This window comes from Canis lupus, chromosome 31 (assembly GCF_011100685.1).
Source record: "Canis lupus familiaris isolate Mischka breed German Shepherd chromosome 31, alternate assembly UU_Cfam_GSD_1.0, whole genome shotgun sequence".
NCBI lineage: Eukaryota > Metazoa > Chordata > Mammalia > Carnivora > Canidae > Canis > Canis lupus.
In genome coordinates, this window is record NC_049252.1 from 26067665 (window position 1) to 26086788 (window position 19124).

At 35.7% G+C, this 19124-nt stretch overlaps 2 protein-coding genes across 2 annotated transcripts; one reads left to right on the forward strand and one right to left on the reverse strand.

Moving 5' to 3' along the window:
* Positions 1-7123: 7123 nt before the first annotated feature.
* On the reverse strand, positions 7124-7366 carry LOC102151701 (keratin-associated protein 6-1-like). Its single transcript, XM_038581730.1, has one exon. It carries the CDS (start codon positions 7364-7366, stop codon positions 7124-7126), a length of 243 nt encoding a protein of 80 aa, XP_038437658.1.
* Positions 7367-13148: 5782 nt separating this feature from the next.
* LOC111093437 (keratin-associated protein 20-2-like) lies at positions 13149-13295 on the forward strand. The gene has a single exon (XM_038581131.1). The coding sequence runs from the start codon at positions 13149-13151 to the stop codon at positions 13293-13295; it is 147 nt and encodes a 48-aa protein (XP_038437059.1).
* The last annotated feature ends 5829 nt before the right edge of the window (positions 13296-19124 follow it).

Below are 19124 nucleotides of genomic sequence, written 5' to 3' on the forward strand. Positions count from 1 at the left end.
ATTTTATGCTAAATTTGCTTCTATTTTTTTCCTAATAAATTTTTAATTTCCTCATAAATATGAAAGAGAAAACTTTTTAAAATTAATTTATTATGTGGAGGTTGGCTTTACTTTTTTGGGTTATTAATTGAGTAACAATTACTTTTCTTTGGGAACTAATTTTTATCTTCTTATCTTTGCATACTGATCTCAATATTTGTGACTACAGAAAAAATCTGTGGCCTTTGTAAATCTCAGTTTCTTGTCTGGTAAAGAGAGGAAATATTTTTTTTTTCTTATAATGATTTTAGCTCTTTATGTTTTTTGCTATATAAATTTTTACAATTTCTTAATTGGTATTTCAGGCCACTTCCAATCTCAACAGCGACCTGACCTGTGGGGCAGAAGTTGACTTTCCCTTACATGGCCAGAGATCTATGAGTGCTAATATTGTCAATAAGTTTCATTGATAGTGCTTGGATAGGGTATATGGAATTTTGTCAGGTATGTTCCAAAACTACAGTGCAGATAGCCCTATATGAATTCTCTCCACTGGAATCCACACAGAGCTCTAGTTTGACTTCTACTTTGCTGCTCACAGGCCCTATCAACCATTTGGATCGGGAAAAGAAAATTGTACTTAGGAATGGAGGAGAAAATAATATGGTTCAGATTGCCCAATTGCTCTATTCAAAAGATTTAGAATCCGCCAATAGATATGGGTTAATACCAATGTTTCAGCAGATTATTAGACACTAATTTTTATGGCTTCATAATAGACAGGAGATATTGCAGCCTGAGAACATATTATATGAACAAGCTTAATGTATAAAATCTTACCTTCTGGTTTCAAGTTTCTTCTTTTGCTTTGATTGTATATATATATATATATATAGCATATTCAATCATGACTAAGATAGAAACTGTAATGGGATGAAGCTTCTCAGGCTAATCTGCTAACAGAAAATAACAACAACAACAAATAACAATCTCTCAAGATTTTTAGCAAGATCCAGATAACCACAGCATAATATTCAAGACAATATTATATTGTCTCCAAGACACAATATAAAAATCATACGGCATACAAAAACCTAGCAATTGTGATCAGTTCTCAAGCAGGAAGACAACTGAAGCAGGCCTCACTCTGACATATATACTAAGATGGCCCACATTTTCCCCACCTACTGATATTCACACCCTTGTATTACCCTTTCCCCTTCAGTGTGACAGGACCTATGGTATCTTCTAATCAATATAATGTAAAAGGGTAATAGGAAGTTACTTTCGTGATTATGTTACATAAGACCATAATGTCCATCTTTCTTACATACTATCTTCTTTGCTGGCTATGATTAAGCATGAAACTATGCTGTGTGCTGCATAATGGAGAGAGCCACTTGAGAAGGAATTGTAAGTGCCCTCTGGCCAATAGCCAGCAAGAAACTGAGTCCCTAGGGGCACCTGGGTGGCTCAGTCAGTGAAGCATCTAACTCTTAATTTCAGCTCAGGTTATGATCTTAAGGTTGTGAGATCAAGGCCCACCTCAGGTTCTGCACTGGTATGGAGCCTGCTTAAGATTCTTTCTCTCCTTCTCCCTCCAACCCTCCCCTCTTCATGCACACATGTTCTCTCTCAAAAAAAAAAAAGAAGGAGAAGAAGAAGAAGAAGAAGAGATAAAAGAAGGAAGAAAGAGAAAGAAAGAGAAAGAAAGAAAGAAGAATGAAGAACGAAAAAAAATCCCCTCCCCAAATACATAAAGAAGAAAGCCTAGACTGACGATCCAGCCCTACTCGCCCTACCCCGACAGCACGCAATCCCTAATCCCCGCGCGAAAGAAAGAAAGAAAAGAAAGAAAGAGAAACGAAACTAGGCCCTCAGTCCCACAACCCAGGAGTGACTGAATTGTGCCAACAACGATATGGGCTTAGAAATGGGTCCTTTCCCAGTCAATCTTTGAGTCAATCCTGGGTTTTAGACCCAGCTGACATCTTGATTGTAGCCTTGTGAGAAATCCTTAAGCAGCAGAGCCAGCTAAGTTATGCTTAGAGCAGAGACTAACAAAAAATGTGAAATAATAAACGTGTGATTTTTAAGCTGTTAAGTTTGTGATGACAATAGGTAAACTATTATAGGTGTAGGGCTCAATTTCACAACCTTGAAATCATGACCTGAGCTGAAATCATGAGTCAAACACTTAACTGACTGAGCCACCCATGTACCCCTAAGCAACTTTATAACTATGATCCATAGGGTAAAGATAAACATTGAATGAAAATAAAATAAAATAAAGATATCTTCAACAGAGAAATAGAAATATAAAAAGTACCAAATGAAAAGTTTATAACTAAAAAATACAATGTCTGAAATTTTTAAAAAAGATTCTTTGGATGGGTTCACTAGCAGAATTGAGATATCAGAGGAAAGAGTCAGAAAATCTGATGATAAATCAGGAGAAACTATTGAAGGCAAAAAAAAAAGTAAATACAATGTAAAACTATAAAAAAAAGGTCAGGAACTTGTAGGACATACCAAAATTTCTAACATTTATAGCATTAGAATCTCAAATGGAGGGGGAATATAGATTGATGTAGAAATCATATTTGAAGAAATAATGTTTGAAATTTTCTTAAATTTGGGATCCCTGGGTGGCTCAGTGGTTTAGCACCTGCTTTCGGCTCAGGGCATGATCCTGAAGTCCCAGGATCAAGTCCCACATCAGGCTTCCTGCATGGAGCCTGCTTCTTCCTCTGCCTGTGTCTCTGCCTCTCTGTCTCTCTGTCTCTCTCTCTCTCTGTCTCTCATGAATAAATAAATAAAATCTTAAAAAAAAAGAAATTTTCTTAAATTTGGTAAAATTCACAAGTTTAGAGAGTCAAGAAGTTGTATATACCAATTAGAATAAACTAAAAAAATATGTCCATATGTAACCGAACCAAAGTGAGTTTGCTCCTTGGTGAGTCAGAAACTGCATCAGATTGAGCTGTTACACAAAGAAACTTATTTGAAGCAAAAAAGGAGATCACAGCAAATAGCTTCCAAGGCTATGACTCCCTGAGAGACTGAATGGATTCTTCTTGCTTAGGGTTAAGATGAATATTTAGATAGGGAAGCCTTGTCATGTATGTAGAAGTGGGCATAGGTCATGCCCACACACCCTAAGGAAACATGCCTATACATACATTATATGTTATGTAAATTAGGCTGAGGCTTCTCCTTGGGCAGAGATATTAGTATTATAATGAGGCAGGTAAAGGTGATTGTAGGTCATTTCAGAGGTCACTCATGGTCCATCTGCACAAGTGTTAAGTCAGGTTTAGACCAAAGAGTCTGAATGGTCTGGACAGATGGGAGATTTGTCAAGGCAGTTGCCATCACCTAGGCATGGTTTCAGGTTTCATTTGTCTAAGTTAAGGGAAAAGCCTATAAGAAGAACTTAGGGGAAAATGTTTAAGACAAATGTTAGTGAGTAAAAGCAGGTGGACAGTAACAGGCAGGACGTATGGTCCTGGTCCTGGTGATACATGTATACCCAAAGTCCCAAAGAGAGTGGAAAATATACATAATGTGCTTATAGAAAAGAATCCAACATTCTATACTTAATATCCTTTAGGGACAAAAGTGACGATGAAGGAAAACTAAGAGAATTTGTGTCTGGGAGATTTTTTTTCTAAAATATGTGTTGAAGGAAATTTTACAGTCTTAAGGAAAATAATACTAAAGGGATAGCTAGAACTTCAGAAATAAAGGGAAAGCAATAGAAAGTTTCACACATTTAGGTAAATACAGTAGACTACTCTTTCCCTCTTAAATTCTTTAAAATATGTATAACTGCTAAAAGCAGAAAGTTATAATACTGAATGAAGTGGTTTAAAGGTATGTTGACATAATATATCTAATAAGTGTACTAAGAGAAGGCATTAGTAAAGGAATATTTAGGTTTGTAAGGCTTATACCTTTTACTTAAAGTAGTAAAATATGAGCTCTGAGAACACTGGGAAACATTAGTTATTTATATTGCAATCTCAAGACTAACCACTAAAAAATATAGAGATACAGCCAAAATGTCACTAGATAAATTAAAATCTAATATTAAAAATACTGAAATAATACAAAGTAGGCAGTGAAGTGGGACTAAAAAATGGAAAACAAATAGTAAAATGGTAAATCTAATTCCAATATCAATAATTAAACAATATGTGAATATCCAAATAATCAATGAAAAGGCAGAAATGATCAAATTGGGGAAAATTAGACCTATCGACATATTATTTATAAGAAAATCACTACAGGGACTCCTCAGTAGGGGCTTAGCAGTTAAGCATCTGCCTTTGGCTCATGGCATGAGCCTAGTCTGGGGATCAAGTCCTGCATCAGGCTCCCTGCGAGGAGCCTGCATCTCCCTCTGTCTATCTCTCTGCCTCTCTCTCTCTCTGTGCCTCTCATGAATAAATAAATAAATAAATAAATAAATAAATAAATAAATAAATAAACAAACAAATAAATAAATAAATCATTTAAAAAAAGAAAATCACTACAAATATGAAAAAAGTTCACACACAAAGTGTGTGTGCGTCTAAGAGAAAATTTTGAGGGATATTAAAAATATCATGCAACGAATGAAAATTATAATAGAGTGTACCAAAATTTGTGAGATGCAAATATAACAGTGCTTGAAGGGAAATTTATAGCAGTTGATTTTATACTAAAAAAGAAGAAAGTTCTCAAATCAGTAATCCAAGATTCCTCCAAAATAATCAGCAAAGAAGTACAAAAAAGGGAAGGGGGAAATAATACAGCTAATGGCTGGAATAGATATAATTTAAGATAGAAGACAGAGGGAAAAAATGAAGCCAAATACTGATTCTATGAAAATTTCAATTAAATTGTTAAACCTATAGCAAGACTTACAAAGAAACAAAAGAAGATACATTTACCAATAATAGGAATAAAATAGAGATATCACTATAGACCCTACAATCATCTCAAAAACCAATAATGGAACACAGGGTACAATACGCTCACAAATTTGACAACTTAGATGAAATAAATAGACTTGTTCCTTAACAGGCAGAACATTGCCAAAAACTTGCTCAGAAAGAAACGTATCATCTGAATAGCCTCATAACTCATGGGAAAGTACATTTTGTGATTAACATCTTTCCAAAAAAAGAAAGAAAACTCTCAATTCATATAATTTCACTAGTAAATTTCACCAAATATGAAAGGAAGAAGTAATACTAGTTATATGGGATCTCTCCAGAAAGAGGGGGGAAGAGTGAGCTCTGCGTGACCCCTCCTGAAGGAAGAAAGCATGACAACATCTTCCCATGGATACCTCCAGAATCTGCTTCATTCTTTTCCCCTTATCTAGCTATGTATCATTACTACTTTGCTATACACACAAGTATATGCTGAGTCCCATGCATCCTTCTAGCAAATTTCCAAAAATGTGGTCAGTCTTGGGGACCTCCAACATAATATGACCTTCTGAAAGAGGCAAAAGTATAGACAGATTGAAGAATCAGTTATTTATAGGATTTAGGAGTATGAGAAAGGCTTGATTACAAAGGGGTTTTGAAAAAGCATGAAGGACTTTTGTACTGTTTTCCAGAATGGCTGCACCAGTTTGCATTCCCACCAAGCATTTAAGAGAGTTTCCCTTTCTCCACATCCTCACAAACACTTCTTGTTTCCTGAGGTGGTAATTTTAGCTATTCTGATAAGTGTGAGGTGATAACTGCTTGTAGTTTTGATTTGTATTTCCCTCATGTGAATGATGTTGAGCATCTTTTCTTGCCCTTTGCAACACTGTGGATGGAGCTAGAGTGCATTACGCTAAGTGAAACAAGTCAACCGGAGAAACACAAATACCGTGTGATTTAACTCATATGTGGAATTCAAGAAACTAAACAAATGAACATGGGGACAAACCATAAAACAGACTTAACTATCGAGAACAAACTGAGGGTTGCTGGAGGAGAGGTGGGCAGGGGATAGGTTAAATGCATGATGGGTATTAAGAAGGGCACTTATAATGCACACTGAATGTTGTAGCTAAGTGATGAATCATTGAATTCTACTCCTGAAACTGATATTACACTATATGTTAACTGGAATTTAAATAAAAATTTGAAACTTCAAGGAAGAAAGAAGCATGAAGGATTTTGCAGGGAGAGTGATGGCACTATTTTCTATCTTCATTTTGATGGTTGTACCACAACACTATGCATTTTTCAAAACCACAGAGCTACACACCAAGGGAGGGAATTTTTCTGTCTATAATTTAAAAATAAAACATAAAAAAAGATTTGGGGAGGCTTGGAGTTTTGCAGATGATGGCTTGTGAAAGGAAAAGGTGTGCAGAATATTTATCATGAGCTAAGTAACTGTAAACTAAAAGACAAATATTACCTCATTTAGTCTAAAAACTCCCATCAACAGAGACATAATAGAACCAGTAGAGCAATTGAAATAGAAATAGCAAAAGAATATCTGTAGAAAACAGGCAATTGCAATGTTTCTTAGAATCAAACAAATACAAAACATTTTTTAATAAAATAAATTCTGGGAAGCTTGGGTGCTTCAGTCAGTTAAGCATCCCACTCCTGATCTTGGCTCAGGTCATGATCTGAGGGTTCTGGGATGGAGCGCACATCAGACTCCATGCAGGAAGTTTACTTGAGATTCATTCTCTCCCTCTGCCCTCCCCCTCTCATTTGCACACATGTGCTCTCTCTCTCTCACTCTCTCTCTAAAGTAAATAAATAAATCTTTAAAAATAAATTTTAAAATTCCATTATTTGTAATAAATAAAAAGAAACAAGGTTTTTATTTCAGGTTTGCCAAATTTATTAGGGAACACAGAAATAGAATGATGCATAAAAATTATCAAGGCAGGATCAGTGACAAATAAAAGGAGGTAAGTGGGTTCACAAGATGAATATCACATTCTAGCTTTTCATAAGCAAAGGTTGAGAATAAAAAACTATGGGTTTTAGATCCAGACAGGGGCCACTAGATTGTGGGGCAATTTGCAAATCAGAGTTGCTTCAACCTAATGTAGGAACACAAGGACATGGTCTTCAAGGCTGGTGAATAGTGATGTTACATGTGTGAAAGAGAAAAGTCTCCCATGGCATCCTCAATAGTAATAGCCAAAGCCAGAGCCGCACCCGTAGCCACAGCCACAGAGAGAGCGGGAGCCATACCCATAGCCACAGCCATAGCCACAGCCCAGTCTGCGGAAACCACAGCCATAGCTGGAGCCATAGCCACAGCCGCAGCCCAGGCCTCCATAGCCACAGCCTCCATAGCCATAGCCTCTATAACTGCAGCCTCCACAGCCGCAGCCTCCATAATAGTTTCCGTAGTAGCTGCCACACATGGTGATGGTTGTTGAAGTTGTGCTTAGGTAGAAAAGGAGTGGAGAACTGTCACTTCAGTATGGACAATACCCCTGCAGAGGGCCTTTATATATCCTCAGAGTGGATGGAATCCACCACACAGGTCATGCCACTGGCCGATCTCATGACTGATCTAATTAGTTTGTTGTTTCTCAACCAAAAGTTAAAACCTCAGAGGAATTAAAGAAGTTTGTTTTATTTGGTGACTCAGGACTCCCCCCAAACAATTCAATGTCAATAATGAGGGGAGATAGTCATACATACAAATCCCTGTATTACACTAAATCTCACTTAACCTCAGAAACATGCATAGTTTCAAGAAGCATTTGCTGAAGGCCAATTTTGGCTTGCTTTTGGCACACACAAAAAATCTATACTTTTTTCCTGTATTTCCAGAAACCAATAGCACTCATTTTGACCTATGAGTTTTGCCTCTACCTTGTTTCAAAACGTTTCTTCCTCTTCGGTGTTTCAGTGGTCTCTCCACCTCTGAAAGGACACAGCACAGAATATCACAATGCCGCTCAACTCTGGAATATAATTAACAAAGGGCCAGCTTATTCACATGTCTTGAAGAACCAGCCTGAGCCGATTGCATTTCTGGTTTTTCACTTATGCAAATTATTGTTTTATTTTTTTATGCCTAATTCTTCTTCAGGACACTAAAAATAGTTTATCCTTGGTAGTGCAATTTCTGTTTAGAACCTACCACCAGAAGAGTAATAATAATAATAGATCTACTCTATTGAGATGTCTATCAATTGCCATTTTCAATTGATACCATTTTTTAGCTTTTGGGTAATTGAAGAATTTTTGCCAGTTACATATTTATGGGCTTTACTATATCTGAAATGTCAGTGCTTCCCAATTTTATTTTTTTGTAATTCCTCAGTAGTTAACAGGGAGAACTTTTCACATTTGAGGTTGCACAATTATCAGATAATATTCTGACTGATATTTTTTAATCTTCAGATACTTGATTTTGCCCATCATACAAAGGAAAATTCATTTTTAAAGACCTACAATGTTAAAATAGATAATGTATTTTTAATCAGGCACCTATATTTAATCAGGAACTCTCTTAAATAATCATTGTTTTTTGTTTTGTTTTGTTTTGTTTTTGTCTTTGTTTTTACTTAATTGTTTTCACTTTGACAATCCAGGCTATTAGGAGGTACAGAAAAACCAAGAGAATCTTGTTATTGTCTTAAAACAACTAGATTTTATGTCTTTGGGAAGATTCAGAAAGGAGATATGATTATGCACATAAATCCATAATCAATGACCAAGGTGGTCACAATAAAATGATGTTCTGAATTGAAAGACTGTTAGTGCATATCTCCTCATATAACCTTAAAGCATAACCAAATAATATAAGATTGGGTTATCCAGTAGGAAGAGGGTTCAAAATTGGAAATCATTCATACTTCAGTTAACTTTTCTCTGGAATTCAGTACCCAAGGTCTTTGTATTTAATTCATTCAGTTCATCTGCTTTGATAGGTAATTCAAATTAGTCAAGGGAATATAGCCTCTAAATAGAACAGAGCAATGTTTTTCTACTAATAATCAGGTTAAACAAAATCACTTACCCATTTACCATGCATTTTTTATGTATTTTCTATTTATTTTTGTTGGTAAGTATATTTCCATAAACTAGAGACATTATTATTTTTTTTTTAACTAGAGACATTATTATGATTTTTAGCCCCTCCTTCAGTGAGATAATAAGTGTTAGAAAATCTCAACTACATCAAATATTTGTTTCAAATTATCATACTTTGGATGTCATCAAGAAGTTCATTCAACTGAGAATTATTTTTTATGAACATCAGTTGAAATAATGTGATTGACATTTTTATTAGACTTAAGTTCTATACATTGAATAAATTCATGTGTAAATTATATTGGTTAATGAAATAATTATTTAGCAAGTAGTTTTGCAACTAGTTAAAATGATCGTGGAAGATTTCATCTGTCCCATAACTGTCGACATCTGGGAGCAGAATGGTACATTTATTACAACTGATCAACCTACATTGACACATTATTATCATCAAAGTCTATAGTTTAAATTGGGGTTCACTCTTGATGTTATGCATTCTATGATTTTTGACAAATTTATAATATTATGTAGCCATCATTGTAGTATCATTTAGAATAATCTCACTGCCCTAAAAATCCTCCATGTTCTGCCTATGTATATACAATGGCATTCCTTTTTTTGTTAAGTATTACTGCCCTAATGCTCTAAAATATAATTAATGCTATTTATCTCTCATGAAAAACACAGTAAACAATAAACAAATCATTCTACAACAAAATACCCTTGAGTTTCCCAAGGTAACTCCTTAACTTACTATTCGTCTTCATAGAAAGTTCAAAAATGTATTTCTAAGATTACGACTTCCACTCTCATGTTCTTTCCCTCAAATGTTTATACTGTTGACCCACCACTCCGTTAAAAGTGCACTTGTCATGTTTTTCCAAATATAAATATGGTTTGTTTCTCTGTATTCATTTTACTAGAGCTCTGAAAATTCAGTTGAACTCTTCTTTCTTGACAGATTCTCTCTCTCAGAATGTGATACACTGTACTTGCTCACTTCTTTTGCCTCCAACTTCACCTTTCCAGGAATTTTTGTATGATCTTCTCCATAATTTGACCCCAAAATCAGAGCGTTATTTTTGTCCTCCCTATGTTCTTTATCTTCACCCTTTTACAAATGTCTAGTCAACTGTTTACTTACTTGATTATTCAATTTTTCTCATAAATACCCATCAGAAATTTAACATTCCCCAGTCCATGACCCCTCATGACACCAAATATATTATCTTCCAATATCTCAATCTTGTGACTCAAGAAAAATTAAATTACAGCCTTCCCCTGAAACATACCTACATAGATTTCCCATTGCATTTAGAATATTCCACAATAAACTATCCTCTCTGACATCATCTCCTACAATTTTCTTTCTAATTTTCCATATTCCAAACACCATGGCTCTTCAGCATCTCAGACCAAGTTGTCTTCCTCCTTAAGATTTTTGCCATACTCCTGACCCCTCTTTCTGGAAATTGTAGCCAGAATGCTTAAATCCTTCTATTCATTCAGATTTCAATGAAAGTGCCATCTCTAATGGCTGAGTAATATTCCATTGTATACATAAACCACATCTTCTTTATCCATTCATCTTTTGATGGACACCGAGGCTCCTTCCACAGTTTGGCTATTGCCATTAGAAATGACAAATACCCACCATTTGCTTCAATGTGGATGGAACTGGAGGGTATTATGCTGAGTGAAATAAGTCAATCAAAGAAGGACAAACATTATATGGTCTCATTCATTTGGGGAATATAAATAATAGTGAAAGGGAATAGAAGGGAAGGGAGATGAAATGGGTAGGAAATATCAGAAAGGGAGAAAGAACATGAAGACTCCTAACTCTGGGAAACGAACTAGGGGTGGTGGAAGGGGAGGAGGGCGGGGGGTGGGGGTGAATGGGTGACGGGCACTGAGGGGGGCACTTGATGGGTTGAGCACTGGGTGTTATTCTGTATGTTGGTAAATTGAACACCAATAAAAAATAAATTTATTATTAAAAAAAAAAGAAAGTGCCATCTCCTCAGATATGTCTTCTCTTATTGACTACTCAATTTAAAATTAACTCCACCAAGTAACAAATAACTCATTCAACTCATTGGTTTTTATTGTTTTTCAAGTACTCATTCTTATCAGAATTTAATATATTTATTTCAGAATTTAATTGCCTATTGTGTGTTTGTCACTGTCTTCCCTCTACCCTCATCAGGAATTTAAGTTTCTTGAAAATAAAGACTATGTCTATCTTTTCATTTCTCTTACCAATATGCTTAAAGTGTATGCCATGGAGTGGGTTCATCATAAAAACATAAGTTAAAAAATGAAAAAAAATCAACAAAATAAAATAGCTTTCTAAACTAAGACTTCTGGTAGAGTACAATTTTCCTCTTTATGTCTAAGGCCCATAAAGATAAATGGCACAAATTCAGCTGTATAAAAAGAAGACAACTCTGCCATTTACAAAAACAATGATCAAACTGGAGGACATTATGCTGAGATAAGACAAAGAAAAATACCATATGGTATCACTCATGTGTGGAAACTAAAACAAAAACAAAAACAAAAGGCAATTTCACAGAAACAGACAATATAACGGGTTGCCAGGGGCTGGGAAAAGGGGAAAATGGTATGATGTGGTGCAAAGGATGCAAATTTTCAGTTATAAGAATAAGTTGGGAGGAACTAATATACAACATGGTGATTATAGTTAGTAACAGTTGTATGCTTGAAAATTTTTGATTGAAGATTTTATGCACTTATGCACTCTTACTGTTGTTGAAAACCAACCTCTGTGATCCAGAGGTGAAATATAACATGAACACAGAGTTTGGGGGTTAAGAGGAAGAAAAGAGGGGTCCCTGGGTGGTTCAGCTGGTTAAGTGTCTGCCTTTAGCCCAAGTCATGATCTCAGGGTCCTGGGATTGAACCCTGTATGGGCTCCTTGCTCAGCAGGGAGTCTACTTCTCCCTCTTTTTTTGCTCCTCACCACTGCTTGAACTGTCTCTCAAATACATAAATGAAATCTTTAAACAAAATAAGAGGAACAATAGCTCTATTATTTTGCCAAGCAAAGGAGGCTGCAATAGACTAATGCCTTCAGAACTGCAGACCCACCGGGAGTAACAGGCTGAGGGGTTTTGTAGGAAAATACAGGATCTGGGTGGTTCCTATAGGAATCTGGTGGTTGCTGCCAGCTGCTCACATAGTAACATAACTTTGAGGTGGTTTTATGACTAGTGCTGGCGCTGGCCTTACTGAGTCCACACTGAGGTCAGTGAAATGTCAATTTTGACATGGAATTTCTGGAACAAAGGATTCTACAGAAAAACAAGTGAAGGCAAAGGAGAAGCTCCACATTTTAAATTCCAGTTTTAAGTCAAGCCTTGCTGAAGCACGTGTGTCCATCTGAATGTCCATCCATCTTTATATTTCTATAATGATTTCATTGCTGCCACACACACATAAAAAAAGTTAATGATGTAAGGTGATAGACATGCTAGTTATCTTGATCTTGATAATCACTCCACAATGAATATGTATGTCAAATCATGTACACTTTAAATGTATACCATTATATTTGTCAATTATTCCTCAGTAAAGATTAGAAAAAGGAATCACCTATCATATCTTTAAAAAATCAAATCAATGGTTACCAGATGAGAGGTGGGTAAAACAGGTGATGGAAATTAAGGAGTGCACTTGTGATGAACTCTGAGTCATGTATGGAAGAATTGAATCACTATATTGTACACCTAACACCTAAAACTTTTGTTACACTTTATGTTAACTCACTGGGATTTAAATAAAAACTTAAAAAATTTTCAAATCAAATCAACAACAATAATAATAACAGAGATGAGGTTTGCATTGCTCATAAGATCTCATGGAAGCTGGGTTCTTAAGTAAGCAAACACTGTGTAATTAAGAAATACTTTTTTTTATAGGTACATGACTTTACAGCAAAAGAGTCCTGAATATACTGGCTTTAAAGAATTCTTCAGATTTTTTTAAAATATCAGTTTGTTTGGAAATGAGTCAATCCTTCCTGTGGTCTTCTCACATACCACTCAGGTTGTATAAAAGGCCCTGTACAGATTATGAAATTCAAACTCAAGGAACTGATTCTGCTCCTCAACTGAACCTTCCACTCCTGACACCATGTGCTACTATGGCAACTATTACGGCGGCCTGGGCTACGGCTATGGTGGCCTGGGTTGTGGCTATGGCTATGGCTGTGGTGGCTATGGTTATGCCTGCTGCCGTCCATGCTGCTTTGGAAGATACTGGTATTCTGGCTTCTACTGATCTATTCTAGTTTGCTGATCCCTTGGGTAGTTCCTGTTGTCATTTATATAAGGATTCTTTATTATGTTAGTATTATTTTCTATCTTAACACTAATATCTAAATCTAGGCCAATTATGATAAAAGAATCACCAACTCATTAACTATCTAGAATATTCAACGCTTTTGTGGGGTAAAAAAAAAAATCCATTCATTTTTTTTATGTTTGCACAAATCCAATCTTGGGAAAATTCTGATTTTATGTATCATTTGTTATTTTTTCATTAAATATAAGTTAATTTGCAAGTGTATAGTATGTTTTTTTCATATATCCATTCATCTTCATCACTTCTGAGTGTCAGAATCTGTGTGTTCGTGTGTGTGTGTGTGTGTGTGTGTGTATAGCTGCATAGCTGCTATTTTTCTATCAGCTGAAGTATGCTCCAAAGACATGAATTCATTGGCACTTGAAGGGACAAAGGCTTCATTCTGAGAAATTCAACAGCTTGCAAGAGAAAGCCTTAAGCGTGGCTGAAATGGATGCAGAGCGTATACCGACAGCCATCTTCTAGAGTTTACTCTTTGCACCACTCAGGTGCAGGCATATCTCCTGTTATGGTCAATTTCTTCTATCACCACTTCTTAAAGACAATAGCTGCTCATGAATTCTCAAAAACAAAGCCAAATTACACAGCAGCAAAAAGATTAATCAGACAAGCTAAAGTCCCTTTTTAGCTACAAATTGGTTTCTAAGCAGTAATTGACACTCATCATCTCTGCCCTTTATTACCATTCTACATTGCCTTCATGGTTTGCTGGTGCCTCTGCTGGTCTAGGTAGCTAAAACTTTATCCCTGAGAAGTCTGAATCCTCAGTTCTTTTGTCCTTGTACAGTAGAGTAGTTCTTTGGAAATGGAGTAAGCCCCAATAGGTCCTGTAAATTTCTGACATGTACTTTCAAACTCTCACTAGAGAGCAGAACTATATGTCTTCATAGTAATCATTACTGTGATTAATTTCTCTGCTGATCTACTGGTATGTGGAGCGCACTGTTATCAGGTAGTCTTTTTTATTCATTAAGTGGGTCCCAGGGAGTGATGGTGAAAGTGAACAATTTTCTTTGAAAGGTTTTGGGGTTTTTTTCAAATCTATATATTCCAGATCTTAGGAACAGGGTCTCATTGGTTAAAAGTATATTCTACATTGTAAAGACAATACCAAATCGCATAGAGTATTATCCTTAGCTCATTCATTAGCTGCATTTTAAGAAACCATTTCAGCTAGCTAATGTGATATGTGCTAAGATGAACAGATCTCATGGTCATGGGTGCATTATTTCATCTTCTTATCAGAGATTGTCTTAGTCCAAAGCAATGTTATGCAAGACTTTTTTTTTTAAATTCATAATAGAGAGAGAGAGAGAGAGAGGCAGAGACACAGGCAGAGGGAAAAGCAGGCTCCATGCCGGGAGCCCGCCGCGGGACTTGATCCCTGGAGTCCAGGATCACGCCCTGGGCTGAAGGCCCCGTTAAACCGCTGAGCCACCCAAGGATTCCCAAGACTTTTTGATCATAAATAAGCCACTACATATCTCAGATATTGGTGATGCTCATGTCACTGTGGACAGTAAAGGCAAACTCATACCCAAATAACTATCACTCCTATTAAATAGCAACTTCCATCTGTATGGAAGGAGTCTGATAAAATCAAATTGCCATCAAGAGCTGCCATCTTCTAAGTGTGGTGTCCCATTGAAGGCTCAGTGAAATCTTTTGCTTTCAGATTGAATATTCCAACTTCAATATTCTCTGCACTATGGTAATTCTATTTTTGAGCTCGTTTGTGCATGTGCTGGAATTGCAGATGACAGAAGCTGTTAGGCACTTCCTGGCTGAGTCATTGTCCACCTGGTTGTTTTGTACAACCTTCTCTGATGCTGATGCACTATAGTGAAAATTGACATCAAACACAAACATCTACATAATTTTATCCACTCTGGTACAATTCCTTCTCAGATCTCTTTATTTAAGCATACTCTTTCCAACCCCTGAACAACTCACCCTACTATTAATAACTGTCCAGATGTCTTTGTATGTTCTTAGCTCAGACCACATCTCTCTCCACATAAAATTAATGATTGGACATACTGCATGAAACTTCCATCTACTGGGATGTTTTCCTTACTATTCTTTCTCAAAGCAATTCTTACTGCAACAGCAGTCTGTTTTCAGGTTAACTTCAACCTATTGAGAAGACCTATCCACAAACCATGCCTGAGTATATTCTTGCTCTGCCATTTAGTCATCAGAACACCCATGAGGTTATAGCAGTGAGCTTATAGAAAGTCTTTAGTGCTACAGGTAGGCATTAGGCTAGATAAGGCTTTAGGCAGATAACAAATGGAACTCATTCATGACCTTTGCACCTGCTCTAACTAACTCTGAATCTACATTACCACTTAACATTAGATTCCGGCTGCTAGGTCTACCAAAATTTATGGCTTGGTGGATCTGAGAGTACCCAGTCATGAAGGTCAGCACACATCGTCATTTGATATTGCACAGTGACAGATGTTTAGTCTCTGCCTGGTTCCATTAGTAACCTAGATGCTTCCTTTTGAGCTGTGAATATATTTTACCACACTATGGCCTTGCTCCAGAAATCCGGCAGTCTGTGCTGCAACTCACACATGGGGGTTTGCCAAAAACTGAATTCTGCAAGAAGAACAATAATGAATCAAGTGTGTATATGATGGATATCCCAATTCCTACATCCTTTAAGTCTTTAATGGTGGCAATAATCTCGGTCATTCTATGCTGTGATGGTTAATTTTATGTGTTAACTTGACTGAGCTAATGGATTCTCAGATAGCTAGTAAAATATTATTTCTGGATGTGTCTGTGAGGGTATTTCTAGATGAGATTAACATTTGAGTTCATAAACTAAATAGAGAAGGTCACTCTCACCAATGTGAGTACCCTCCAATTGGTACCCTCCAATCTGTTAAGGGCATAAACAGAACAAAAAAAGAATCAGGAAAAGGACAAATTTTCTCTCTACGGGAACCAGAACATGCTCTCTTCTCCTGCCCTCAGACATAGACACTCCTGGTTCTCAAAGCCTCCAGACTCAAATTGAATTACACCACTGGCTTTCCTGATTCTCCAGCTTGTAGATGGCAGACTATGGGATTTCTCAGCCTCCATAACTGGTGACACAATTCCTATATGAAACCTTCCTTTCTCTATATATATTTTTTCAGGGTCTTCCACTTGAGCATTCCTACTTAATTTATTGGTAGGGAACCATGTAAACGTTCAGTTAGCTTCTATCCATGCTATTTATACCCACAAGACTGCAGAAATGATTACAACATGGATTTATGCATTAGTCCCATTTTGAGACATAGTTGGACCAGAATTTTGATTGACATCTGGTCTTTGTGTGCCTCCAATGTAATAAGAGGTAATTTTTGTATTTGAGGTCTCTATGCAAACATGAGCTCAGATCCTATGACAATAGCACTCTAAAAATTGAGATTTTCTCTTTTCTTAGTATTCAGTTACTTTGGTAAATTCTCAAAATCTCTTCAAAAAGAGATTGAAAAAAAATATCCATTTAGAAAGAAATTAGTTGGATAGATAGGGGATAGATGGATAGATAGACAGATAAGTAGATATGTTCCTTGGCACTGCAGCATGTTTTCTCAATGAAGCCCAAATTCAGGAGGGAGAACTGTGGGCAAGTAGGTGATAGAAGGAATCATTATATGTTGAAAATAGTAGCAAACACATAATATATAAGGAGGGGAAAGCATAGAATTTCTGATAATTATTTCCAAACTTCATCCTTGTAGCCTGCAATGTCTTTACTCAAGAAATGGCACAGTAGTGTATTCCTAGAACCTCCTTAATGGGATTTTAAAAACTACTATTTCATTTTCCTGGTTACATAGCTTTTCCAGAAAACCTGAGAATGCTAACTTCTTTTATTTATTCAATACCTGATATTTGTTCTGTTTTTGAAAATCAGAAACCTTGACTGATTCAACATTGCTATACCGGGTATATATTAAATATGCAATCAAAAAAGAATAGCATTTATGCTGAATTTAGGTTCAAAAATATGATCATAAACAACTTTATGAAGTTTCTAAATATTTTCAGAAAATAAGGGACTATGATAGCAATGGTGTAAAAGTTCTGTAATGTTACAAGAAATTAATAGATGTTACTGTAATTATGCAAGTGGTGCCATCTATTTGCAAGAATTTTTAGACTATTTTTTATGCTATTTGATAAGACTGGCTATAAGAAAAAGCAAATAGATTAAAATTCTGTATATAAGAATGAAAAAGAAAAACTAGTCACCTAGGGAGGAAATAGAAACTGAAGTTAAAATCATTAATATCTACCATAGATCAGCAGGACAGCCACAATTAACATAAGCAATAAAATATTTGATGGAGCGTTTGAAATGGCTACCTCCACTTGCCTCACCATAAGGTCTTCCTAAGAATGATAGGTATTGCTGGGGTGCCTGGGTGGCTCAGTTGGTTAAGCATCCAACTTGTGATTTTGGTTCAGGTCATGAGCTCAGGGTCATGGGATCAAGTCCCAGTTGGACTCCATGCTCAGTGTGGAGTCTGTTTAATATTCTCTCCTTCTGCCCCTCCCCTTGCCCCCTCTCTCTCACTTTCTCTCTTTAAAATAAATACATCTTATTAAAAAATAATAGATATTGCTAAATAGGCAAAATAAAATTAGAAATCTAAACATTTTTCTTTATGATTGTATATGAAAGATTTGTATATGAACACACATAAATTCTGATGGAACAAGTACTAAGCTTAAGTACTGGGTATGTAGAGTATTCTTTTATGGATAAAACTGTATGAAAAGAACATGCTATCAAAAATCAGAGAATCGATCTAAGGATTCAGAACAAGCCCACCTGTCAAAATAGCACTATTGCAAAAGAAGAGAGAACCCTTTAACAGATTTTTTAAATTCTAAAATTCATAATGTTTAAGATACATAGAATGGATAATTGTGAGAATGCAAGCATAGTAAGTCTAAAAAAGAAGAAATATATATTTTTCAGGAAAAATATATTGCATTTACTGAAAGGAGAAAATTTAACATAAGCTAAGATGGGGGAAGGGACTGACAAGCTCTCCCAAAATTTGGAGCAAAAGTATAAAAAGACAACAATTATGCCAAGTAGAGTAAGACATGTACATCAAAGAGTCTAGATATCTAACAAAAATAAGATGGAATTTTATAATTAAAGTGGCAGGTTGAGAATAGAGGAAGAAAGAAGGAAGTAATGAAAGACTTGTTCATCAGAGTTTATACTAATTTTGTATTAGTATATAATAAATGATATTAGTAACTAAACTTACCCAGGTGATTCTTTTAAGTTTAGTAGGGGGAAAAAATCCTTGCAATTATTTAGATAAGAAAGACCAACAACATTTTTATATTCACATGCACAGAGACAACAAATAGGTAGTTATTAGATATCTCTTTGCCACATTAAAACTGCCAGTGGGAAAGTTAACTCATTCCTCTTTTATTCAACTATAAAACAGTAATTTTAACACATTGTAGAGTTGTTCTGGGGCTTATGTAGGACAATGTGCATAAAAGACTTGGCAAGTGACTGTCCTATGGTAAGCAGCTAAAAAAATGCTACTAATTATTATTATTTAGATTTTAAATATATATTATTATACAGAGCTTTGGAATATGAATTACATAAGCAGCATAGAATAAGTTTCACAGAAAATGGTTCTATTATATGCAAAGAATCAGAAAATAAACCATGCATGAAATAGTAAAAATTTATAT